The following is a 26,311-nucleotide window of genomic DNA, read 5'->3' on the forward strand; positions in this document are numbered from 1 at the left end:
GGGAAATCTACCTCAGTCCTAGAGGCAGACATACATGAGTTACAAGGGAAGAGAAACACAAGAGGGGATTCTACCAGAAAAATGTTGCTCCAGTATCCAGTAGGCAGTTCCCCAGACAGAGTAGAAGAGCTGATCTTATTCTGACCCTCTTGTACAGGGTTCTGATTCATTCTTGCAAAAAGGAAGCAAAAAGTAATATGACCAGGAATAGAGTGGCCCTGCCTCCAGCCAGATGAAGGAGAGGGATAACTTGGTTTATTGGACTCTCTGGATTTGATGACCTGGAATGTCAAATCCACACGAGTACAAGGCTCTAGTGGACACTAGGGCCCAACGTACTCTAATTCTGTCAAACTATGAAGGGGCAGAGCCCATCAGCATTTCTGGAGTGACTGGGGGATACCAACGGTTGACTGTATTAGACACTGAGGTGACTCTGGACTGGAAAGGACTGGCAAAAGCACCCCATTGTGACTGGCCCAGATGCTCTGTGCATCCTTGGTATAACTACCTCAGGAGAGGGTATTTTAAGGACCCAAAAGGGTACCGGTGGGCTTTTGGCATAGCAGCCATGGAGACAGAGGACATTAACCAGCTGTCTACCTTGCCCAGTCTCTCAGAGGACCCTTCTGTTGTAGGACTGCTGAGGGTCAAAGACCAGCAGGTGCCACTTGCTACGACAACAATGCATCAGTTGCAATAAAGCACAAACCGAAACTCTTTGATTCTCATCTGTAAGTTGATTCATCAACTGGAGAGCCAAGGAGTGATCAGTAAGACTCACTCCCCCTTTAACAGTCCCATATGGTCAGTGAGGAACCCCAGTGCAGAATGGTCACTAACAGTAGGCTATCGCAACCTGAATGAAATCACACCACTGTTAAGTGCTGCCATGCCAGACATGCTAAAGCTGCAATATGAACTGGAGTCAAAATAAGCCAAGTGGTATGCAACAACTGACACTGCTAACGCATTTTTCTCTATTCCTTTGGCAGCAGAGTGCAGGACACAGTTTGCTTTCACCTGGAGGGGCATTCAGTACTCCTGGAATCGACTGTCTCAGGGGTGGAAAAACAGCTCCACTGTTTGCCATGGACTGATCCAGGCTGCAGTGGAGCAGGGCAAAGCTCCAGAACACCTGCAGTACATTGACAACGTCATCGTGTCGGGCAACACAGCAGAAGATCTTCTCGAGAAAGGTGAAAGGATAATCCAGATTCTTCTGCAAAACAGTTTTGCTATAAAATAAAGTAAGGTCAAGGGACCTGCACTAGAGATCCTGTTTTTAGGAGTAAGATGGCAGGATGAACACTGTCAAATTCCAATAGATGTGGTCAACAAAACAGCAGCTGTGTCTGAACCAACTAATAAAAAGGAAAAAAGACTTTCTTGGGGGTTGTGGGTTCTTGAAGAACACACATTCTAAGCTATGGTCAGATTGTGAGCCCTCTCTACCAAGTGACTCAGAAGAAGAATGATTTTGAGGGGGCCCTAAGCAACAGCAAACTTTTGTACAAATTAAGCAGGAGATACTCTGGGCCATGGCTCTTGAGCCAGTCCAGGCACAGCAAGATGTAAAAAATGTGCTCTACGCGGCAGCTGGGAAGAATGGGGCTACCTGGAGCCTTTGGGAAGAATGGGCCTACCTGGAGCATGAACTTCAACAAAACTCAGTGAAGTGCGGCAATGATGGAACCTGACCTGGCTCCAACAACTGGCATCCAGCCACCTCCTTGAGGCTGATGCATTTGACCTGCAAACTGTGAGCACAAGCTATGTGTTCCAGATGCAGCATGCAGTAATACGACACTCCAACATGACACTCCATCTTTCCTGGCTGTCCTGACAGAGTGCAAAATCAAAATGGACTCAATGAACATTTCAAAGGAATGAGACTACACCATGAACTAAAGAAGAAAATACCTCTGTGTATATATATGGACATGTATTTAAGGTGGTAGTAATTAGTTGAAGTGTGTGGGTAAATGCAAGACCTGAGCATGCATAAATGGTATAGAATAAGGGGTGGAATGTGCTGGATCAGTCAAGATGGGGTTAATTTCTACACTGCCAGGACATCTGAGTATTCAATACCACATGAGGTCACCCTCAGTTATAAAGGCAAAGAGCCAGTGGGTGGTGTCCATTCTGCAGGCACAGCCAGGAGCTGGGCGGTCTGGGTGCGGTAGCTTCATCAGCCACGCAGTTTGGAGTAATACCTTTGTATTTCGGCCACGAGTTGTGGCTAAGGGCCGGGGGCTGTGTCCAGGTCAAGAAGCAACTTTGAGCGCAAGCTGTGGCGGGACCTGTGTACCACTCCAGGGCTGGGGGAGCACTGTGTGCTTCTGTAGGTTCTCTTGTTGTTGTTGTTAATCCTTGATCATTTTTTTTCCCCTTTCCTTCTCTGTCTCCTTAAACTGTTCTTATCACAACCCACAAGTTTTGCTTTTGTTTTCTGATTCTCCTCCCCATCCCACCGGGCTGGGGCAGGGGTGAGAGAAAGACATGTGGTTTTAGCTTCTGACTGGGTGGGCTGGGGCTAAACTACAGCCAAGATCTAACATAAGAATATATTCCTAGGACTTTACCCATTTCTTCCTAAGAGACTGATGCAAAAATCCACTGTTCTCTGCAGGAGATCCTTTCCTGATTTACACAAGTTTTGCGTCAAGAAACATCAGCTGTTTTTTCACAAAATTCATTAAGACTATCAAGCCCTCTCCAATTTCCACTGTCAACCTGCTTCGGCCTTGGCCAACTTGGTCTGCATGCAGAGGGAGCTCTTTGCCAGGCTGAGCTTCACCAAGGCTAATCACCGAAGTGGAAAAGCAGAACAGCACCACAGGCTAGGGCAGCTTCTCTGCAAGACTTAGATTATATCTGAAGCAGCTCACTTTCTGTCTGGCTACTGGGAACCCTCCAAGGACTGCCTGAGAGCTGCAGGACTCCTTTTTCACAGTCTTTGCTAAGCCAAGCCTATTCTGGCTTTGCAGGACACATTCTGGATCCAGCATATCACGTGGCAAACTTTTTTATTTAGGAAGACTCGGCACCATGCAGCAGCTCTACAGCCACTTCATCATTTTCTACAGATAGGAACAAACAGCCTCTCAAGAGATCTCCTTCGCCTGTCCTAAGAGCAAGGACAAAAAAGTGTGTGGTACGTGGATCACAGCTGTGTAAGCTTGGCAGATACCCTCGAATCACCACCATCAGTCCATTACATTGCCTGTGAACCTGCTTTATGCCAGCATACAGTCCTGTATCTGCTCCCCCAACTCCTCCCTGCCCCAGTCCTAAAGTATAAAGGTTTAGAATAATTCCTTATCCTATGTCTCACCGTCAAAAAAAAAAAAAAAAAAAAAAAGAAGTCTGGTTTCATATTAGCATAAAGAAAGTCACACTGGCACTGACAACAAACTTAGGAAGCTTCAATTTCATCTACAGAAAAGATCTATTAAAAAAAAAAAAATGAAGCTGCTTGAAACTGCTTGTCTAGGGTTAACTGCAATAGTCTAAATGTCCCAAATTGTTATAAGACAGAACAAAATGTACACTGATTCCATGCATGAATCAGCAGCCCTTGAACACTACTCAGCAATCTTTTTTTTTTTTTTAGAGAGCTATTTGGCAATTTAAAGCCTGAATGATGGCAATTCTACCAGATTCTAAGGCGATTTTTTCAACTAGATAATTGACTTCAGTAGAGACCAATTATATTTATTCTGATAGTGTGCATCCTCACAAGCTAGGCCACTGAACTGGGGGCTTTTATTGTGTTGTCCCTCTTCCTCAGACAGATAACCAAGCGTACTCATGAAATGACTTGTATTCCAGATAAGGCCTCCAACCTTGCTTGCCTCCATGCTTTGCTCCTAGATGTACAGTCTTACATTTAACAGCATTAGACAAGACCAGCTTTCAGGTGACTCAGCTCTGCTCCCCCAACTGACCTGTTGTTTTCTTCATCTGCAGAATCTCCATGTTTCTGCAAACAATTATTTGGTATTTACATCATTGACAAAGACACTGGGTAATGCAGGGCCAGGAATAGATACCTTCTGTACTTCTTTACAAGCATCTTCTTAGCTTCCCTTCTCCTTGGTGAAGGATGACTCTCCATCTACAGCCATTTTATGAGAATGATCACTTCCCCTGAGCTGTTTACAATAAGCCACTTTGATTTTGTCTAGTATGTACTCCTATATCACCATAAACAAAGTCAGAAGCCTCCAAATCTATGTATAATTATGTTGACACAATTTTTATCAGCAAAAATCACACTCTTATCAAGAAGTGGGGGATTGTATTTGTCTGACAAGGCCAGTTTCCCATTGAAGGAAACTGGCTAGCATCATCCTGCCTTCTCTTAGCTTTTTACCAGCTGTAGAGCCCATCAGCCTTTTTAAGCTTTGAGCAAACTAAAGTTTGGGGAGCCTAACAAGCTACCCAACTCCTTGTCCCGGAATAATGCTGATATAGTAGAATTTTTCCACTCAGTTTTTCAAGTACCTATATTAATGATTCAAAGACTTCCTTGGCTTAGTCTCTAAATATTCTGGACTGTAAGTTAACCATTGTTAATGTTTTGTACATTTTAAACCACTGACATGTAACATTTTTCCTAACTTATGGAAGTAATTTCTTACTGGAGCAGAAAATATCCCTTATGACCAAGCTTTGAATACAGAGTCTTCTCCTTTCCAAACACCAAGAAATAGTTACTGGTTATTTCTGCCTTGTTTGTTTCATAAGAAACAATTTTGCAGCCCTGTTCAGTATGGAGCCTGTACCACTGCTAGGATTTCATGAATCCCTGCTACATTTAAAGAATCCTTTCCTAATATTCCAAACCCGCTGCCCAAAGGCTCTTCATCGGTATCCTTCAGTTTTCTTATCAGTTGTTTGCATTTCTTTCCAGATTACTTGTCCAAATCACTTCCTCTGTATTTCCATTAACTGTTTTGAGAGTTTATTGCTGGTTTCATCTCCTCTGCTAAGCAAAACAGCTTTTTTTAACTAAATAATTCATCTTCACAAATGCAGAATTGTGATTTCTGAAGGACCTCATATAGCATTCTTGAACAACTCCCAATTATCATTCACTTTTTTTTATGTTCAAGTTCTTCCTCCCACTTTATTTGGCCTATAATTATTTTCAGCTTGGGGAAACCGAGCCCTTTTAAAGCACCAATCATACATATTATTGGTTGGGATTATATATTCCCTTTTAACATAGTGTCATGGTTTTGTTAAAAACATGAGCAGGGAGAAAACATGAGTAAGTGCCATTGAAGACCTACCTCAGAACTTCAAGAACAGGTATGTGAGATAAAAGGAAAAACTCCTAGGAAGGTGGCTGCTCCAGTTTACAAAAGCAGCAGAAGAGATTCTGATGCTCTTGAAGGAACCTCTAATTCACACCCAGACACTCTGCAAAACAGAAATTAGAGGTGCGCTGCCTCCAACCAGGTGGAGGAAAGGGATAACAGAGTTTATTGGACTGTACAAATACAATGGCCTGGTACAACACACCCCCAGGAGTACAAAGCTTTAGTGGACACTGGTGCTCCATACACAATAATTCCTTCTAATTATAGAGGAATGCAATCCATCAATATTGTTGGAGTGACTGGGGGAGATCCCAGGAACTGACTGTTGTAGAGGCTGAAATTAGCCTAACTGGAAAAAAATGGCAAAAGCATCCCATTGTGACTGGTCCAGACACTCCGCGCATCCTTGGCATAGACTACCTCAGGAGAGGGCATTTTAAGGACCCAAAAGGGTATAGGTGGGCATTTGGTATAGCAGCTGTGGACACTGAGAAAATTGAACAGCTGTCTGATTTGCCTGGTCTTTCAGATGATCCTTCTGTTGTAGGACTGCTGATGGTTGATGATCAGCAGGTGCCAATTGCTACCACGACGGTGCATCGCCGGCAATATCGCACCAGTCGAGACTCTTTGATTCCTATCCAGAAGTTGATCCATCAATTGGAAAGCCAGGGTGTGATCAGTAAGACTCGCTCACCTTGTAACAGCCCAATCTGGCCAGTGCATAAGTCTAGTGACGAGTGGAGACTAACTGTGGACTATCGTGGCCTGAATGAAGTTACAGCACCACTGAGTGCTGCTGTGCCCGACATGCTACAACTGCAATTTGAACTGGAGTCGAATGCAGCTAAGTGCTATGCTACAATTGACATTGCTAATGCATTTTTCTCTATTCCTGTAACAGCAGAATGCAGGCAACAGTTTGCTTTCACCTGGAGGGGCCTCCAGTACAGGTGGATTCGCTTGCCCCAGGGGTAGAAACACAGTCCTACCATCTGCCATGGACTGATCCAGACCACGCTGGAACAAGGTAAAGCTCCAGAACACTTGCAATGTATTGACATCATCGTATGGGGCGACACAGCGAAAGAAGTCTTCGAGAAAGGTGAGAGAATAATTCAGATTCTTTTGAATGCTGGTTTTGCCATAAAACGAAGCAAAGTCAAGGGACCTGCACGAGAGATCCAGTTTTTAGGAATAAAATGGCAAGATGGCCGTCATCAGATCCCAATGGATGTGATCAACAAAATTGCAGCAATGTCTCCACCTACTAATAAGAAGGAGACACAGACTTTCTTGGGCATTGTAGGTTTTTGGAGAATGCATATTCCTGACTACAGCCACATTGTGAGCCCTCTCTATCGAGTGACTCATAAAAGGAACCAGTTTGAGTGGGGCCCAGAACAACGACAAGCCTTTGAACAAATTAAGTGTGAGATAACTCATGCAGTGGCCCTCGGACCGGTTCGGACTGGACTAGATGTTAAAAATGTGCTCTACACCACAGCCGGAGATAATGGACTTATCTGGAGCCTCTGGCAGAAAGCACCAGGAGAAACCCGAGGTCGACCCCTAGGTTTTTGGAGTCGAGGATACAAAGGATCTGAGGCCAACTATACTTCAAACGAAAAAGAGATACTAAAAGCATATGAAGGAGTTCAAGCTGCTTCAGAAGTGATCGGTACTGAAGCACAGCTCCTCCTGGCACCTCGACTGCCGGTGCTGAGCTGGATGTTCAAACGGACGGTTCCCTCTCCACATCATGCAACCGAAGTTACATGGAGTAAATGGATTGCACTGATCACGCAACAAGATTGAATCGGAAGTCCCAATCGCCCAGGGATCTTAGAAGTGATTACAGACTGGCCAGAAGGCAAAGACTTTGGGATGTCTTCAGATGAGGAGGAAGTAACACATGCTGAAGAAGCACTACTGTATAATACACTTTCAGAGACTGATAAGCAGTATGCACTGTTCACAGATGGATCCTGTCGTCTTGTAGGAAAGCATCGAAGGTGGAAAGCTGCTGTGTGGAGTCCCACACGACAAGTTACAGAAGTCACTGAAGGACAAGGTGAATCTAGTCAATTTGCAGAAGTGAAAGCCATCCAGCTGGCTTTGGACATTGCTGAAAGAGAAAAGTGGCCAATACTCTATCTCTATACTGACTCATGGATGGCAGCAAATGCCTTGTGGGGGTGGCTACAGCAATGGAAGAAAAGCAACTGGTAGCGCAGAGGTAAACCCATTCGGGCTGCCCCACTGTGGCAAGACATTGCTGCTCAGCTAGAGAGCCTGCCTGTAAAAGTTTGTCATGTAGATGCTCATGTGCCTAAAAGTCAAGCCACCGAGGAACATCTAAACAATCAACAAGCAGATCAAGCTGCTAAGATTAAAGTAGCTGAGGTGGACTTGGACTGGCAACATAAAGGTGAACTTTTCCTAGCTCCGTGGGTCCATGATGCTTCAGGGCATCAAGGCAGAGATGCAACATACAAATGGGCTCATGATCGAGGGGTGGATTTAACTATGGACACTATTTCACAGGTTATTCATGAATGTGAAACTTGCGCCGAAATCAAACAAGCGAAACGGTTAAAGCCTGTATGGTATGGGGGGCAATGGTTAAAGTATAAGTATGGAGAAGCTTGGCAGATTGATTATATTACACTTCCACAAACAAGTCGAGGTAAGTGTTATGTACTTACAATGGTGGAAGCAACCACTGGATGGTGGAAACATATGCCGTACCTCATGCTACAGCCCGAAATACTATCTTGGGCCTTGAAAAGCAAGTCCTTTGGTGACACAGTACACCAGAAAGAATTGAATCAGAAAATGGTACTCATTTCAAAAACAGTATTATAGACAACTGGGCCAAAGAACATGGTATTGAGTGGGTATATCATATTCCATATCATGCACCAGCCTCTGGGAAAACTGAAAGGTACAATGGTTTGTTAAAACTACACTAAAGGCACTTGGTGGTGGAAACTTTAAAAACTGGGATTCACATTTACCAAAAGCCACTTGGTTGGTCAACACTAGGGAATCAACCAATCGAGCCGGGCCTGCCCAATCAGAAATTCTTCGTACTATAGAAGGAGATAAAGCCCCTATAGTACACATGAAAAATATGTTAGGAAACGCAGTCTGGGTTACTCCTGCCTCAGGCAAAGGCAAGCCTATTCGTGGGATTGTTTTTGCCCAGGGACCTGGCAGCACTTGGTGGGTGATGCTTAAGGATGGAGACGTTCGGTGTATACCTCAAGGGGATTTGATTTTAGGTGAGAATATGCAATACTGAACTGCATGATGTGAATTGCCATACTAACAGTGTTTAGTAAGTGTCTTTCAGATCAAGACAGTGATGATAAAACCAGAGTTAGCTTCTTCAAGTGGAGCCTGACAACTTCTTCGAAGTTCATGTCTTTAACCCACAAGCAGTGGTCATGAGATGCACTTGTACCATTTTTTCCTGCCCTGGGAGACTGTTGTGACAAAATGAACTTAATGAACTTTTCAAAGGATGGTCCACTGACTAAGATGAATTACTCCTGTGTATATATGTACATATGTGTGTGTATACATATATATATATATATATAGTACTAGTGATTAATTAGATTGTATTGATAAGGTTTAAGTATTTCCATGAATGGCATATTATAAGGGGTGGAATGTCCTGGTTTTGTTAAAAAACAAGTTTCTCTTTTAGTGAATTTTGCCTGTCAGTTAAAGCCTTCATATTAGCTGCATTTTCCTGAAGAACCAGATACATGTTTTGGTAAACAGCAATTGAATGCAAACTTATTGATTAGCATGGATGGACATCTCGCAAGAGGGACAGCGAGAAACTGGTGACTGAGAAACTGACCAACTGTGTATAACATTCCATTCACGCGAATGCTTCATATAAAAGTGGGAGATCATGAGGATCTCATCCCTTTTTCCTTTTTCCCTTCTGCTTATGGCCGACATTAGGAGAGGCCCTTGCTGGTCGTTCCTGCGAACTGAGGCCTAGTGAGAGACTGAATCCAGGTCCGGTTGGCTGCAGAGTCCAATCCAGGACTTCAGGTACTGGCTCTGCAGTTGCTGAGACTTTCAAGATTGGTTTTGTATATTTTGTATTATTTTCTCTATTCTTATTAGTAGCATTAGTAAAACATTGTTAATTTTTCCAACTCTCTTCCCTCTGTCCTTCTTTTCCTCCCGATCGCCTGTCCTTAGTGGGAAAGGGGGGGAGAGGGAGGGCCAGAAGGGGGTAAGGGCGGGGAGGAGGTTAACAATACATCTGCCAGGGTTTTATTGTCACCCTGCAATCTTAACCCTCGACACACAGCAAATTAAGTTTGGACACAATTACTTATACCTAAGCAAACATTCTTTTCAGTTCAGTGATTAATTCCTTTCTATTAACCTGGATGAGGTCTGAAATTACATTACTCCATGCCAGCTGTGATATATTCTAGATAGAGTGTTATTCACATACGTGTTTCAGGCAGTAGGTTTCTTCCAGTGCTGCAAAAACACACCTGAAATTCCTGAATGGAAGTGTATTTCTTCACTTCTGTCAGCCTTTCAATGAGCTGCCCACCCAGGCATTGTGCAATACTGATAACAAGTACTTCTGTCCCCTGTGGTGGTGTTGATTAGCTACAACCTTGAGCTTCTGATGAGCTTTTGACTTGCAAACAGCTTCACAGCAAATAAAGACATATGGGGTGTCACCCTCTCTTCTTTCTCCATTTCATTCTTCCCAGAAAGCATGAATGTAGCTACTTTATTTATAAACACTCCAAATATGCAACTCATTCCACCAGACTCCAACTGTAACAGTTTATTTATCTTAATAAACATGTCTTATAAATTCACACACGGATGACACTTGTGATCAAATTACCCTAGCCTAACACGCTATTGTACACTGGTTGAGCAGCAGAGACTGTCCAGGAACCCAGACTTAGGCACACTGTGTGAATTGTTTCAGTGGTAGTGCTTCCATCAGCAGCTCCCAACCACTCCTTACATGCCTGTATTTTGCAGGGTCTAGCCTTTGTGAGGGCACTTGGAAAACATGAAATGCACTTGGAAAAATGGAAATGCAGTGCTCAGTGCAATTTGTTGAAACACTCAAGCTGTCACAGAGTACGCACTGGTAAGAAGCTGGCAGCAAGCTGCCAGACTGGGTAAAAAAGGTCTGCTTAGTCATCTCTCACCAATGCAAGACTGAAAGGTACACTACCTGTCTACCAGGCACCCACCATGGTCTCTAGGAGAGTACTACAGATACACCTCACTTCAGGTTGTCTGCAACTGCTTGAGTACAGAAACCTCAGCCCAAAAAATTCCCCAGGCCATTTTACCAGACATAACAACAGAGACAGTATTTGAGTTCCTCTCTCAAAAAGCTACAGAGGGGTTTAGTATGTTTGCACTTTGGAGGATATTCTGAAACTCCAAGGGCAGGAATTACACAGGCATAAATGGAAGTCAGTGTGAGTTCTTGTATAATTATAGGCATGGAATATCACCAAGATGAGGTTAATCAATACACACAGGTGGTCAAACTGCTACACATTCCCTTCAGAATGGGTTGCTTTGGCCAGAATCAGGTAAGAGCTTCGAAACTGAGTTCAAGAGCATCAGCAGCAAACCTCTGTATGTCTAGCACTGGCTAAGGGTATGTCTTCCCTACCAGGACAGCCATGGTCAATCGGGCCAGCAACCACAGCGTCAAGCTCACTCAAAGCTGCACAATCAAGTGAAAGACCTCAGAGAGTTAGTTTTGTGTTGATCTTGTGCAACTGTGGAAAGCTAAGCTGCTTTAGCCTTCTTCACTGTCCTTCTGGGTGCACAGCAGATGAGTAAAACTTTGTGAAGAGATCAGTGGATGTTGACCACCTGAGTGATTTAGCAAGCTCCTCCATGCAAAACAAGTCAAAGAGAAGCTTGAGCAATAACAAAACCTTGCTTTTCACCATGTTTCTTCAGGGGTACCAGGGAGCCAGGACTCAATAGTCGGACTAAAGGTTTGCAGGTGGAGAGGCAGTAAAATGCTTATGATAATGTATAGATGAAAATTCAAAGTTTCTCACCAGTTAAAATCTTTCAGCAATTAATCCAGGACCCCAGCAAAGGTAATGCTTTTACTTGAAACAACTGAAAATTTGGTCTACACTGAATCAGAGGAATGCAGGGCTGCAGCATCAGCAGCAGGGTCCTCAAAAACACCCTGCACTGGGACACATCCAGCAGCACATCACTGCAGTGCTGCAGTTCTCCTGCTAGTTCAGAGTTTCTGGTGTTACTTATATAATTGGTTCCCACAAAAAGTCCAAACAGTTTGTCTGAGCTTGCACAAAGCTTTTCAAAATGCCACAAGGTGCCAGAAAAGCAAAGTCAGGGAGCTGTAGTGATATAAGTCCTTGCTGTCTTGCCCCAAACATAAGTGAAAATAGGCTGGAGCCACTTTCAGAGTGGACTCCTTGCTCAGCCAAGTGGAGCACATCCTGAAACCCATCTCCTTGGTGGGGGTAGGATGGCTCATCCTGTGTGACAGCCTCACATGCCGACAAGTGCCACCTCTGAAAGGCAAAAGGGGATGGCTGTACTTTGGGCACTCTCAAGACAGCAACAAGGCATGATATGCTCCCCATGAGCCACACATCTCAGTGGGGTCTCTCACTACAACTATTGCAAGTGGCCGCTGTGAGGATACCTCATCACCAGACATAACTAGCAAAGGCTGCCAGCACCTTAGCTTTTACCTTTGGGAGAGAGGAACAGACAGTAGATACAAGTCCAAACTTCCTGTGTTCAAGCTCAAACCAGTTTGTGAGAAACACAACCTGGACACCTCCTGAGTGTGCCAAAGCACAGCCTGCTTACAAATGCATGCCATGGTACAGGCCAAGGCCAGTTCATTTTCTGAGCCAATACCAAACCAACATTCATGACACTACAGCTGGATCCAACAGCAAAGCTACACAGGATTTAGGATGAAGCACTAATGCCTCCAATTCAGGAAACATGTAAGTACATGGATAACTTGAAAGGAACAGCTGGGAGGTCTGAGGGATTGACTCCAGTGCTTGATGTCAGCAGTGGCAGCTAATACATGGCTACAAAGCATTTAATCTTCTGGAAGCCCAGATGCTGCTAGCAATGAGACCTACATTCTTATATAGTATTGCAACAAGGGAGGCACTACCCATGGAAGAAGGTGGGATGGGAGAAAAATAGTCTTTAAGAAAAACTAGCTTGGAAACAGTATGAAATAGGAAAGTAAACACCATGGCCCTGGCATGGAGACAGGCCAATCTTTCCATACTCCCTGAAGATGCATAGATCTTGGAACAAGAGAGGGGGATTGAGAAGGCAGTAAAGTATTTCACAGATTGTGTACACAGCATTGCATACCTTACAGAAATGATATTTTTATGGCCTGGCTATGTAGGCAGCCAGCCCGAGATGAGCAAGAACAGAGAAATTTGGCAGGTAAAATAAGTGAGTCATAAAACAGAAGAGGAAACTGGAATAAATACAGCCAAAGAAAAAGAGACCGTGACAGGCAGTGTTAGCCATTGTATGTTTGTGGCGTTTTGTTTATTTTTTTCCTCTCTTTGCAAGATGAAGGAAGTCTGTAGCTTGGCTTTGTTTGCACTTCGCAGTTACTGAGCGTTGTGTGACCCCAACAAGACAATCAATTATAAACTGTTCCAGACCTTTACCTGCAATAATGTATCCACACCAACCAGACCTTGTCAAATAGTATGGATCAAAGGAGAGACCTAGCTAATAAAAATGTATTGCTTTTAAGTGACCTAGGAGTCCTACTCATAAGCTGGTACAACCATGTCGTAAATGAAAGGGCAAACTCAATGCAGAAACAAATTAAGAGCACTAAACTTGCTTCCCTGCCAAGTAAATAATCTCTCTGTGACTCTGCTCCAACCAAAAAAAGGCATTTCTTGCACAGAATTAGACCATTCCTTATGGGTTTGTGTCCCCATTTTCCCCAGCAGAAGTTCATAAGTTGCCTGTGTGTGTCCACTCTCTTGAAAAGCCCACAGAAGTGGTCTGATACTGGGGGTTCCCAGAGAGCAGCACAATATCAGAGGAAATCATTTGGAAATAGCCTATTTCAAAGTCTTTCTTTGGTTTATATTAAACACATAATTAACTCAACTGTCTGAACAAACTGAGGATAAAGCTCTGAAATCAAAGATTTACAGAATTGCCAACGGTGAGAGTTCACAAGTCAGATTCTGAAACAAACATGAAATTGGCCTAGAAACATCAAAATAATCACCTACTGCTTCTCCTTTTCCTCAATGTGCCTGTATTGGAAATGCAGTAGCAGGCAGAGGTGAGGGTGTGAATTTGCAGTGCAGTAGCGGCTCCAGACCTGCTCCCACAAGCAACTGCTTGCTCCTTCCCCATGCAAATGAGCAGGCATGGGAGGAGCCACAGCTCACATGATGCACATGCACATTTTCACTCATCATGGGGTAATTACAGGTAATTACCTTCCGAACTAGAGCTAAGTTTCTCCTGCAGTTCTGGTCATCCTGACACCTTTAACAGGGCTTTCACAATAAATGTCACCAGGTTGGGCAGGTCTGGGTGTTGCAGCCCAGAGGTGTGTCCTCACTCCATACAGCTTCCCAGCTCATGTGGTATTTATTCCACTTGAAAAACATCACAGCAACAGCCAATCTTTGAACACAGGTGTGTGAAGGCCATAAAGCAAGTGTCAACAGTTGCACGAGCTTAATAGTGACTTGATTTGCAAGCTGTATTTCTTAGCCTCCTTACCACTGTAGAGAAAGCACATGCCTGAGCCCCCAAGCTTCTATCTATCATGTTAAATCAGAGGGGCAGTATCAGCAAAAGAAAACCACTGGGAATAATCTTAATAAAACCTCAACCAGATAAGAGGTAGAGGAGATGCAACTTCCCAGCTCATTTCTAGGGTGGCTGCGAGCAGTGACAGCACAAGGATTCAAAGCACAGTTAAGGAAAAGTCTGGAGATGCCAATGAGGCTGTCCAGGTCCAGACAAGTAAATACAAGGGCACAGATGCCCTGCCTGCAGTTAAGGACTGCACAAGTGATGCACCCTGGGTTGCCATGCTGTTTCACGCACCATGGTCTCCTGCCAAGATTGATCTGGGTAGCAGAATTTCTGACATCTGTCTCCAAATGCTGTACCTGTTCTTGCTGGGCTGCACCTCCCCTTCTGCTCTTTCCTTTCCAGCACGGGAAACCACACTACACTGATTGGACAGGTTTCAGGATGACAAGGAGAGCATCAGCTATCAGTCGAAACCACCCAGCCCCATGACGAAAGTTCTTCTTGCCTTGGGCTGCCAAGGCATGCTGCAACAGCAGGTCTCACCTATTCCTAAGCAAACAGAATCAGAGAATGGTTGGGGTTGGAAGGGACCTCTGGATATCACCTAGTCCAACCCATCTGCTAAAGCAGGTTCACCCAGAGCAGATTTCACAGGAATGCAGTCCAGGTGAGTTTTGAATGTCTCCAGAGAAGGAAACTCCACAACCTCTCTGGGCAGCCTGTTCCAGTGCTCTGGCACCCTCAAAGTAAAAAAGTTTCTCTTCATATCCAGATGGAATCTCCTGTGTTTCAGTCTATGTCCGTTACCCCTCATCCTATGGTTGGGCACCACTGAAAAGAGTCTAGTCCTCTTGACACCCACCTTTGAGGTATTTATAAGCATAAATAGGATCCCCTCTCAGCCTTCTCTTCTCCAGGATGTACAGACCAAATTCTCTCAGTCTTTCCTCATAAGAAACACACTCTAGACCCCTAATGATCTTTGTAGTCCTTTGCTGGACTCTGTCACATAATTCCTTGTTCTTGTTAAACTGGGGAGCCCAGAACTTGACACAGTACTCCACGTGCAGCCCCATCAGGGCAGAGTAGAAGAGGAGGATAACCTCTGTCAACTTGCTGGCCATATTCTTCCTAACACACCCCAGGAAACAATTTGCCTTCTTGAAAACATGGGCACAATGCTGGCTCATGGACAGGGACTCCCAGGTCCTTCTCCGTAATGTTGCTTTCCAGCAGGTCAGCCCCTAACCTGTACTGGTCCATGAGGTTCTTCCTCCCCAGGCACATGACCTTACACCTGCCTTTGCTGAATTCCGTTTGGTTTTCTGTCCGGTCCTCCAGCCTGTCCTGATCACACTGAATAGCAGCACAGCCTTCTGCTGTATCAACCACTCCTCCCAGTTTTGTATCATCAGGAAACTTGCTGAGGGTGCACTCAGTCTCTTCATCCAGGTCATTGATGTTGAACAAGACTGGACCCAGTACTGGCTACTGGGGAACACCATTAGCTACAGGCCTCCAACTGGACTCTGCACCATGGATCACAACCCTCTGAGCTCTGCCAGTTCTCAATCCATCTCACTGTTCACTCATCCAACCCACACTTCCTGAGCTTACCTATGAGGATGTTGTGGGACACATTTTCAAAAGCATTCCTGAAGTCAAGGAAGACAACATCCACTGCTCTCCCTTTGTCTACCCAGACAGTCATATTATCATATAAGGCTATCAGGTTGTTCAGACATGATTTCCCCTTAGTGAATCCATGTTGACTACTCCTGATAACCTTCTTTTCCTCCAGATGCTTGGAGGTGGCATCCCAATGAGTTGTTACATCACACTTCCAGGGACAGAGGTAAGGCTGACTGGCCTGTAGTTTCCCAGGTCATCCTTCTTGCCCTTTTTGAATGCCACTTCCTCTCCCCAAACTAGCACACCATTGGAGCAAAAGTACCTGAGGTCAGAGAGCAAGCTTATGCCTGTTTGTGATCCCACTGGGCAGTCAGTCAGTGACAGATACTGCTCCCTGTTGTATTTACTTCAGAGATTAGAGCCCATGACCACCCCATCCAATGCACGGACAACACAGAGGTCATTCTACTTGCCTTGTGTGACACTGCATGAAAAACATTACTAAACTCCAGCTGGTTTGCAAACACAAAGGCACTTGTACATAGGCCTGCACTAGCCTGTGGAGGTCCCTGCAGGAAGCTGTGCTGTGCTGACCCTCACCTGGTCTCAAAGAAAAGGAGAAAAGGGGAATGACAAAACAAGATGCACTTTTCCCAATGCAGAGGATGGGCCCCTATTTCTGAGGACACTGAAGGGTCCACTAGGATACTTTTCCAATCAGCACTTATTTCTCAGCTTTACTCACAGTATCCCTGCTTCCCCCAAGTGATCACACCTTTCTTCTTAACTAACTAGCTATTACAAAAGCAAGTTTAGACACTGAGCCTCAGCCCTCCCTGGCCTCCTGCAGGGCATCCCAGCCAGGATCAGAGAGCAGACATCCAAAGGTCCATTGCCTTTTGGGCTGGAGCCTGCCCAAGGCTACCCAGGGAAGAGGAGAGCAGTCTCCCCAGGCCAGGTCTAAATGAATTTAGGACACGGTCTGAACTCCTACAGCTACCAAACTCTCCTGAGGGCACAGACAAAGGCACAGGCTGCAGGAAGCAAACGCAAGTCTCTGGGAGAAAGCACTTAGCCCATACCCCAGCCCATGTACTTGCTGCTGGGATATCCACACAGGCAGTCAGCCTGGCACCCTGCACACCACTCCATCTCACCTGAGATAAGTTCAGCCCATTGAGCGGGTGGCACTGCTCCTCCACTTTCTCCACAGCACCCGTTTGTTTACTCAGCCGCTCCGCTTCCTGGGCCAGGTACAGATCCAGGACAGGTATGCCTCGTGATTTGATGTCTACCTCTGTCAGAGAGTTCACCATCAGCATCACCCACACAGGCCTCTTCCGCTCCCAGTTACCAGCAATGGCATTGAAGAGGTAGTCTGCATACAGTCCTTTACCCCGCTGGTCTGGGGTCAGCCAGGATGGCATCATGAGTTTGATGTACTCCAGGTGCTGCTTGAGCCGGCGGTAGATGTCACGGGGCAGCACATCCTGGAGGTTCTCCCCATGTGGAAGGAGCTGGCAGCTGGTGAGAGCTGAGATGGTGTAAGGATCAGTGAGGTCCAGCTCAAAGTACACGATGTGGCTCTGCTGGAAGGCCTTCTTGGAGTTGTCTGGAATTAAATCCCAGACACGTGTGTATGGGACATGGATAGTGCCAAAGAAGTAAGATGGGGGATCTCTCTTGATAGTCCACAGGAAGGAGTTCAGCTCACTTTGCTGGGGGAGAGGGAGACACAGCTGAATAAGTACAGACATTCACACTAGGCCACTGCAGTACAAGGTTTAAGGAAAACATGGTGCCAAGCCAGGTGACTTGGCTCAGCAGCTTGCCAGCATGGATTTCTCCTAAAGCAGCTTTGCTCACACAGAGTCCTCTTTGACCAGCCTTTTTATCAGGTCTTGAGGTCAAAATTCAATTTTTATCCATTAAAAACACAATCAGATTTGCCTTAGCTTTCTCCTTCTGAAAGGCAACACTGGGTCTTTTTAACGGCAAAGACACCCAGGTCATCACCTGATATCTACCAAAACCATCAGCAGAGCACAGCCCCAGCAGGCAATGCTCCAGGCAAGAAAGACACTTTTCCAGCTTTCATCTTTTATCGAGTCAAAAGCTGGCACCACTTTGCTGAAGCAGAGCAGGACAGCAGGGTTTCTATCACATTCAACTTGATGCATCTCACTTCAGCACAGCAACGCATTTTTCATCAAAGAAACTGCTGTCACACTTAGGGTGCCACAGTATCTGAGCAGAACTTTCCATTTTGAGCAAGACACCAAACAAACAAGTAATACAAAACACAGCTGGCAGGCAGACTTGCTGGAGCAGGCAGAAATATGGTTTGACAGGGATGTAGCAGATGGCAGACACAGTCAAGATCTCTCACAGCCCAGTGCTCCTCTTTCTTAAGCAGAGAAGCACATGAAATACCTTGGAAAATAGAGGAAGAAATTCCACAGGCCAAACTCGGCCTATGGTTTGAAGGCATACTCTTTTAAACAGGAAGGAGGAAAAAGCTCTTTCTTTAAATTAGCTTTTAGAATCTCTCAAAAACCACAGCCACCAGGAAGTCACAATCAAGACTTTTAAGTTTGTTCTGCTGCAAAATATGCCTTGCAGAATCCTCAGGAAGACTAAAGTACAAAGCTGTGCTCAAGCCCTAAGCAACCCTGAAGAACAGGAGAGCAGATGGGGCAAAATGGATCCTGCTTGGATCTTGCAAAGTAACTTTACACCAGCAGGAGGCACGACCTCTGTCACTTACAGCATGCATGTCACTGGTGCAGTGGTCCTTACTGGAGCAATAGACACAAACAGTTTCTATCTCTCTGCACAGACAGTAAGAGGTGGCCTTTACATGTCTAAGAGAACAGGCTTCCAGATGCACTCAAACATTGGGTCAACCTTTAGCCAGCAGATAACTCTAACCTCAGCTCTGAGACTAAGTGTGCACGTCTGCTGATCTAAGCAGTCTGCCTGACTGCCAAATATAGAACAGACTGCTTGGAGGAATTTATTAGAAGTGCCTATAAATTCCTGATGCTTAATGACCCAGAGTCAGAAATGTTAATCTTAAAGACTGCTCTACAACAGCTCATCCCAGGCAACGTTCTCCAGCAGTTCTCTATGTCAAACCCAGGCCACAGGTCAGGTAACACTTCAGCAAAGTCATTGGTCAGGAGGGAAAAATGGAAGGACACACCACTGTAATGAGAAATTAACTGGAAGTACTCATCAGTTAGAAAAGAGAAAGGACCAGAAATGCTCATTTCTCTCTATAAGCAAGTGAAAAGACAGACGAGACACCTGGGAAAGGCACAAGGTCATGAGGTCAACACTCCTTCACTTTGCACAAGTCTGATCATGTACATGGCAGTGCAGAAGATCAACCACAACTTCAAGAAACCGATAAGGAAAAAAATGCTCATCAGCGAGCCTAACACTTCTAATTCAGCTCCTGAATAAACCCAGCCAGAAGGCCCAAGACCAGAAGGATGGTACTAGGCTTTAATGTGGACCATCAGCACTGTTCTGGACTACTGCACACAGTCCAGCTAGAAGGGTGTTTGGCATTGCACTCTCACTTTTTTTCACTCTGCAAATCCCCTCTGCTTTCACAACTGGATATTGAAAGCAGAGTGGTATTGTCAGCTATGAGTGGTACCACTGACAAAAATCACACAGGCCATCAGGCACAGAGTAAATGAAGTCTTATTTTACAGAACCTGCATCACAGGCAGAAGAAAGCAGGTTGAAACCTAGCAAAACATCCCTCACAGCCCTAGAGACTAAGACTTCAGAAAGAAGAGCGGCTGGTCACTCTTGCTGGCACTGCCATGCCAACAGGAGAAGTCATGAACTTGGCAAGCCACCTCAAGCACCATTCACCCCTCCCTTCTCAGAACTGCTTGGAGCCAGTTTTAGGTGCTGGAGAACAGGCCTCAGTTTCCCGTCATTGACAGGAAACCTCCCCAGACCCTGCAGAGCCAGCTTCCAGGCACCGGCATTTGGGTATCATCACCAGGTGATGTTATAATACAACGGAAGCTCATAAAATTCATTTTGCGTCCAAAAGGCAGCCTTACAGCTGCTCAGGACATACTAGTGACTCACACTCCTTTGGCATCTCCTTTACCTTCAGAAGCTGGAGACTGGAGTCCCAACACTGCTCTGCCTCAGTGTCATACCCCTGCAAACAACTCACTACTGCTTTGCACCAGATGGGATGGGGCTAAGTCTATGATGTGCAGGTCTGTGCTTCCCCTGCTCTGCCTTCTGGCACTCTCACAATCCCTGTGCCCTTCCTGGAGCTTGTGCATGTTTCACTGCAGCTTCAGAGAGTAAAAAGCAAGGGTATTATCTCTCCCAAGACCATACAAGGGGAGCCATTAAACAACACTCTGGGTGGCTGTGAGATAGCACAGCAGCAGTGCCAAGTTCAGCATCACAGTATATACACTGTCCCTGCCAGCCTCTCACCTCCCTGAGATTGTGCAGAAGATAAAGATGCTACAATCCAATTTTCCTCTGCAGTAGGATCTTTCACAGCTGTTATATCAGAAAGGGGTGCTTTAAAACCAGCATAAAGTACAGTCCAAGTAGTGTCCTGGAGGCTTAAGAGCTGGGTTGTATAGCTCTAAGAATTTCACTTCCAGCAGCATAACTCAAAGTCAGGTTCACTTATAGATCAAGATGCATATTTTTGTCTCCACTCTCCAATTTATGGGTGGTACTCAATGCATTACTCATTATGGGAAAAAAATAGGAGCAAGGGGAAGAAATGCAGGGACAGCCTAAGGAAGAGAGTGGCAGTCTTGCATGAGAACACAGATCTCCCACGTTGCTGCCACGCCAAGATGTGAGGCAGCATCACACTAGCCGTACCACCCCTCCTCTGTGCCTCAAGTTTAATCTCACACTATGTAGTCCCAGAGGAAGGTATTTCAGATACTCAGCACTATGGCACAATGCCTTCTCCCCTACCTCACCCCTCCAGGTGAAAAACAGTTGGCTGTGAACTGATTCAGGGTACCAGTTCAGCCAAAAAATTGCTTGAAACAAAAAAGAAGAGAAAGGCTTTTCCTCAGCCTGCAGCAGAATGAGAGAGAAAGAAAACGAGTTGCTCAAGCTGACTGTCATAGAGACAACACACTGGGACTATAGGATCCACTCACTACCAGGAGACTGTGAAAGCCTCCGTTTCCTACCAGGGTCACACGGGGGACAAACTTCACTGCCCACCATCATATGCAATGGGGCCACATAAGGCCAGACAATGCTCTCCCAAAATAAGGGGGCAACAGTGTCAGGCATTGCAGAAATCCTGGAAAAGCACAGTGCACGTCCAGGGTTTTTCTTCTGGAGCTGAGGAAGGGTCTAGGCAAGAACAAAAAGCCTTGAAGAAAGGGAGAGTAAGGCGATGTATTGCAGATCAGTAGCTGAAATCAGAGCATCCTAGTCCCGTATCCCAACATCTGCCCTCTAATCAGATAGCTGCTAGTCCACAAGTGGCACTGGAAACTCCCACAACCTTTTGCCTTCCTCTTATCTGCTTCAGCAGAACACAGGCTCTGACAGAGGTATTGTCATCATTTTTCCAACAGATTTCTTTTATGATTTAAAAAAAAAAACAAACACCCCTCAGATTCTGTTAATTTTAACAGCTACCCCTGGTAGCTTGCTTTTCCAGCAGTATTTATAGGTCCAAGGTCTACCATAGTATACAACCTGTAGTCTTCAAATACACAAATGCTGCTGCATTTGTCAGCCATCATTTCGGGTGAGGCAGCAATGATTCTGATGGAAAAGTGGTGCCAAAGAGGACCAGAGAAAGTGTCATCTTTCTTCTGAGAAACTAGCTCATATTGGACCTAATGATGCACTGATTGGCAAGAGTAAAATTATGGTAAACATCCAGAAAAAAATGCAGCAAAATCAGGAGGAACAAAGAATGTATCTAGTGGCAGAACTCTGAATGTCTAGAAGAAGAGCATGGGTGTTTAAAAAAAAAAAAAATTCAAGATGGAAGGTTGTGATGATATGGGGAAAAGAGGCTCAGAGGGGAAAGAAAATTGCTGTCCAGAGACTGAGGAACTGGATCAGAACTCCAGACACAGGAAACCTACAACTGGTCTTCTTCCTTGTACATAACTTCCGCTTCCTTCCATCTTCTGTCTGTCTCATCTATGTAGACTACAAATTTTCCAGCACAAACTGTATAACTTGCTGTGGAGGTAGGTGCCTGTCGTGGCTTGTCTTTTAGGACCGTTAACCCTCATACTCATCACTGTGCCCTAAAGCCACATATTCCAAACCTCAGCCCAGGATAGCACTGTTTCTCATTCCACAATACTCTCAACGTTTTTGCTCGCTACAGAAGCCAGAGCATGTGCCATGCAATATTTCACCCAGGCAGGCAGCCCTATAACCCCCCTATATGGCTTTCTCCCTCTTACCTATGCTGGTATCATATCTTGTCATGCACATTTATACCTAATTGAGGCAAAGATTGTGCCTTTACTCACCACACAAAATGCCCCATGCATCTACAGTAATGCACACAAAATACTAGGCACATTTTTAAAAGTCACTGTCTTGAGCTACTGCCCACATGAACTACTGAAACTCTAAAATTCAGCTTAAGACTGTAAGCAGAACTTGCCTGGAGATGAGCACTGCACTGGCTACAATTACTAAAAGAACACACATTCAGTCTCCATTTGCCAGAAATGAAAAATAAAAATTAAATTTTTAACTAAAAAACCAAGAATAGAAAGCAGACAGATGACTTGCTCTGCTTAAGTGCATATGTGGGGAAAGGCAGCCATTGAAAGTAATTTGCCCACAATCAGAAACAACACATCATAAAATACTAACTAGCTACAACGTTAATCCCTGGATTCTGTCTTTAAATTTACCAGTACACTCCAAAGTTAAGCAAAAAGTAAGCAGTACCACGGTACCAGACCACAATAATTAGTAACTGGAATATAACCCAAAGCATTCCAGCATACTTTATTTTAGATCAGCTGGTTTCAAAGCCTTTTTTCTTATTAAAAAGAATGATGGGACACTTCATTGGTTGCAGCTTTAACTATAATTTAGAGTGATGATGAGAAAGCCCTCTGAAGTACTGTATGTTCACTCCTTAAAATAGCAGCTACCCTCTTTCAGGCATTGATGCACGTATTTCTTTCATTACAGAAGCTTTAGACAACCTGACAAAAAGAAGAAACATATACCTGTAATCTAGAGAGGTAAAAAAATAGATCCCATAAAGAATCAAGAAAAAAAAAAAAAGGAAAGAAAAAAAGCCTTCCCTGACGATGAAGGGACAAGAGGAGGTTTTTTTTTCCCCAATGGTTTAGGGTAAATACTCATAAGGATACACTCAAAAGCTTTGCAAATAAGGCAGGCTGCCATTCCTAAACAATGGTTTCCACCACTGTTCTAGGAAACAGCCTGTCAGTAGCAGAACTACAGGTGGTCTCACATTTTAAAGACAGAGTAATCAGCAGGTAATGAGATACCATTAACACATTTCATGTCCAGTTTTGCTGGCAACTGGCAGAAGTCCAGTCAGTGGCTCCTGAGGAAAACTCCCTGTGTGTCCCACCAAATCAGTTAATTACATTTCCACAAGTACAACTTCTGGTGCTCAGGCTCTCGAGGACTGTCGCCCTCCTTCTTCATGCTCTTATTAGCTTCTTGCAGTAGATTCATGCCAGCCCACAGCTTTTGCACTTCAAGCCCTCAAGATGAAGGAGGCACCCACTCCAGAGGCTTGGCCTGGTTTATGATAGTGTCACGGCTGGTCACCTATAAATCCAGTTGACAAACTGGCTCCAGGCACAAGCAAATTCGTAATGCACCCTCCCCCAAGGCAGGGTTAAGCTCTGTCTAACCCAGCCTCAGGCATACACCTACAGTGAGGGACATGTAGCTTGGCATATGGTTGAATCAGCAGTGCCGTAGTAAATCCTAGGAAGGGATATTTCAGCCTCTATGGCTGCAGGGAGCCCATGCTCAGCTGGGGGCAGCATGGCCCCTAGACCAGGGTCTACATGTAGGTGCGTGTGCAGGTAAGACAGTGAAGAAAGGTTACAGAACAGACCTCCTTCATAGCTGCAAAGCTTTCTCACACCTACCCTGTAGTAAGATTGGGCTTTGGCACATCCTCGCTGCAGCAGGTCTGCACTTACTAAGGGCTTCCATTTCCCTTAACAGTTGTGCTGGAGGAAATTATGCTGCCTGGGGCAGGAGATGAACACAAATGGCAAGACACATGTCCCAGGAGCATCTTGGGTGCACAGCACCTCCAGTTAGGTGCTTCCAGGCCTATGCAGATGCCAATTGACATCACAGATGGTCTGTTAATTGTAACAGACAGATTAACATAAAGTTCAGAAAGGCTTTTCCTATATGATTTTTGGTACTTTTATATCAGAAAATTCAGTAAGAACTTGCTTTTTCTCACTGTCTGATTTTTAATGGAAATGACACCCTGCTTGCAAGCTTCACACCAGCCAGAACATCACCCCTAACTTGCAACCCAGCTCCCCCCCTAGGTTTACCACCCAGTGGAGTAAGGTCATACCGTGCCGCTCGGGTTATGACAGTGCTGCTGATGAGGTTAGAGGACGAGTAAAACATGACACAAGTTGTAACTGTATTTCCACTTGAAGGGCATGGTCATTTGCTGTTCCGAACCGGGTCTTCCAGGCTCGGTGTTCAGTAGCAAGACAGACTACCCCTCTGCGAGGGATGCTGGCAACAAGCCACTCCAGGCGACTCTGTCCTGTTGAGAGCAGCATAGCTCGCCATCCACGGCACAGGAAAAATGTATTGCTGGGGCTCATGCTAGGGTCTCCCTCCTCCGTCAGCACCCGCTGGTGGTCGTCCCACGTGGCGCACAGCTCCGCAAAACAATATATTCTCTCCGCTCCGCTCCGCTCTCTTACCCCGCTCCCGCCAGCCACCGGTGTCTGGGCGGGCACCCCGCGCCCTCCGCAGACCGGGCTGAGCCGCTGCCCCGCGCAACCCCCATGCCCTCACCACCTCCCTCCAAAGGAAAGAGACCGCTGCACCGTGTCCGCCACTCCGTCCCCCGAACTCCCGCAGGGACGCGGCAGCCCCACGCTGCTGGACCCAGCAGCCGGTGCGATGCGGTACGGCGGGCGGCAGAGCGCTCTGTGCTTACCTTTCCGCGGGCGGGGCAGGCGCCGGCGGAGCCGCCGCTCTGCCGCGCTCTGGCCAGCAGGAGGAGGGAGCCCTGCAACAGCCAAAGCCATCGGGGGTGCACCTTCCCTGAACGCTCCATCCCTGCGCGCTCTCCGACTTGGCTTAAATAGGAGACGGCTTCCCTTTTTTGTTTTCTCCTCTGTTTTTTTCCACCTCTTCTCCCGATTCCACACCTCCTTTTTTTTTTCTCTTTTGCTTTTTCCTTTTTCTTAATGCTCAATCTTTTGCCTTTTTTTTCTTCCCCCTTGTGTTTGTTTTTGCCGGTCGACCCAATCCTAAAGCCTCGACGGAAGCGGCCCCGTCCCTTAGTCAAGCCTTTCAGCCGCTGCCCCCTCCTCTTAAAGGGTTCCGTGCCGAGCAGGGGCGGGCAGTGGGGAGGGGAAGAGGAGGGTACGAGGCGCGCTGCACAGGGGGCGGGCGATGGGGCGGCGGCGGGGGAGCCCACTCGGGCCCAGACTCCTGGCAGAGGTAGAAGGCGGCGGGGCCGGGAAGCTGTGTCCGTAGCAGTGAGAGCCCGAGCTGGGCCCAGGGTCTGGGGCCCCTGCGACCCTCGCACCCGCAGCCCTTGGCGCGCCCGGGGCCGCGGGGAGTGCAGTGCACCGTCGCTGCCCGTTCCCTGCCTTATCCCGCCCGCATTCCGCCTTGCCAGGCTTTGCCGTTCCCACTCGAACGCTGCCATGCTGTACCCTGCCTGTCGCTTCTTTTGTGCACCTGCCTCCCCCTTGCCCTACGTGCCGGTCTCTGCCCACCCTACAGCTCTCCTGAAGTTAATATGAAATTGAATATTGTGATTATTCCCAAGTCTTTGTTGTCCGTCAGTTTGAGATTGAGGAACTATTTTGACTTACTCTTGTTGTCTTTTTCAGAATACCTGCGCTGAAATTGTCCAGTGTGCACAAGTGGTATGATCTGTTTAAGATCAAAAATGCACAAAGAACTTATCACCATCTTTATTTGTAGAATTCAACCGTATGTTCTGAGGAGACTGGTATTTGAAACTTCACAAAAGTACATACTGCTAATAATCACAGCCTTAAAAATATGAAGCAAACCAAAAATTTGCCGGTAGTCCTGTGTGAACTGAAAGAAAGAACTTTCACAGCTCTTACCATATTCATATCAAAAACTGTGGATTTTGATAAGCAGAATGATGCTGGTAATATATGAAATGTGTCTTCTTTTGTTAGGTCATGCTGACCATTTAGAACAAAAAGCATTATCTGCCAAAAAATCTGACAGTTATA

General features: G+C 45.7%; 1 protein-coding gene across 6 annotated transcripts in view; it reads right to left on the reverse strand.

The window, feature by feature from the left end:
- TRABD2A (TraB domain containing 2A) overlaps window positions 1-25,408 on the reverse strand; it is a 122,453-nt gene extending 97,045 nt beyond the window's left edge. For 3 of the 6 annotated variants that reach the window (XM_071802195.1, XM_071802194.1, XM_071802192.1), the window contains exons 1-2: window positions 25,027-25,408; window positions 16,982-17,542 (exon numbers count right to left, since the gene is read on the reverse strand). In XM_071802195.1, the coding sequence (XP_071658296.1) occupies window positions 16,982-17,542; window positions 25,027-25,146 (681 nt within the window). In that variant the 5' untranslated portion in view covers window positions 25,147-25,408. The remainder of the gene's footprint in view (window positions 1-16,981; window positions 17,543-25,026) is intronic. The other 3 variants (XM_071802191.1, XM_065860744.2, XM_071802193.1) reach the window with 2 other exon arrangements.
- Window positions 25,409-26,311: the final 903 nt, after the last annotated feature.

This window comes from Patagioenas fasciata, chromosome Z, assembly GCF_037038585.1.
Source record: "Patagioenas fasciata isolate bPatFas1 chromosome Z, bPatFas1.hap1, whole genome shotgun sequence".
Taxonomy (NCBI): Eukaryota; Metazoa; Chordata; class Aves; order Columbiformes; family Columbidae; genus Patagioenas; species Patagioenas fasciata.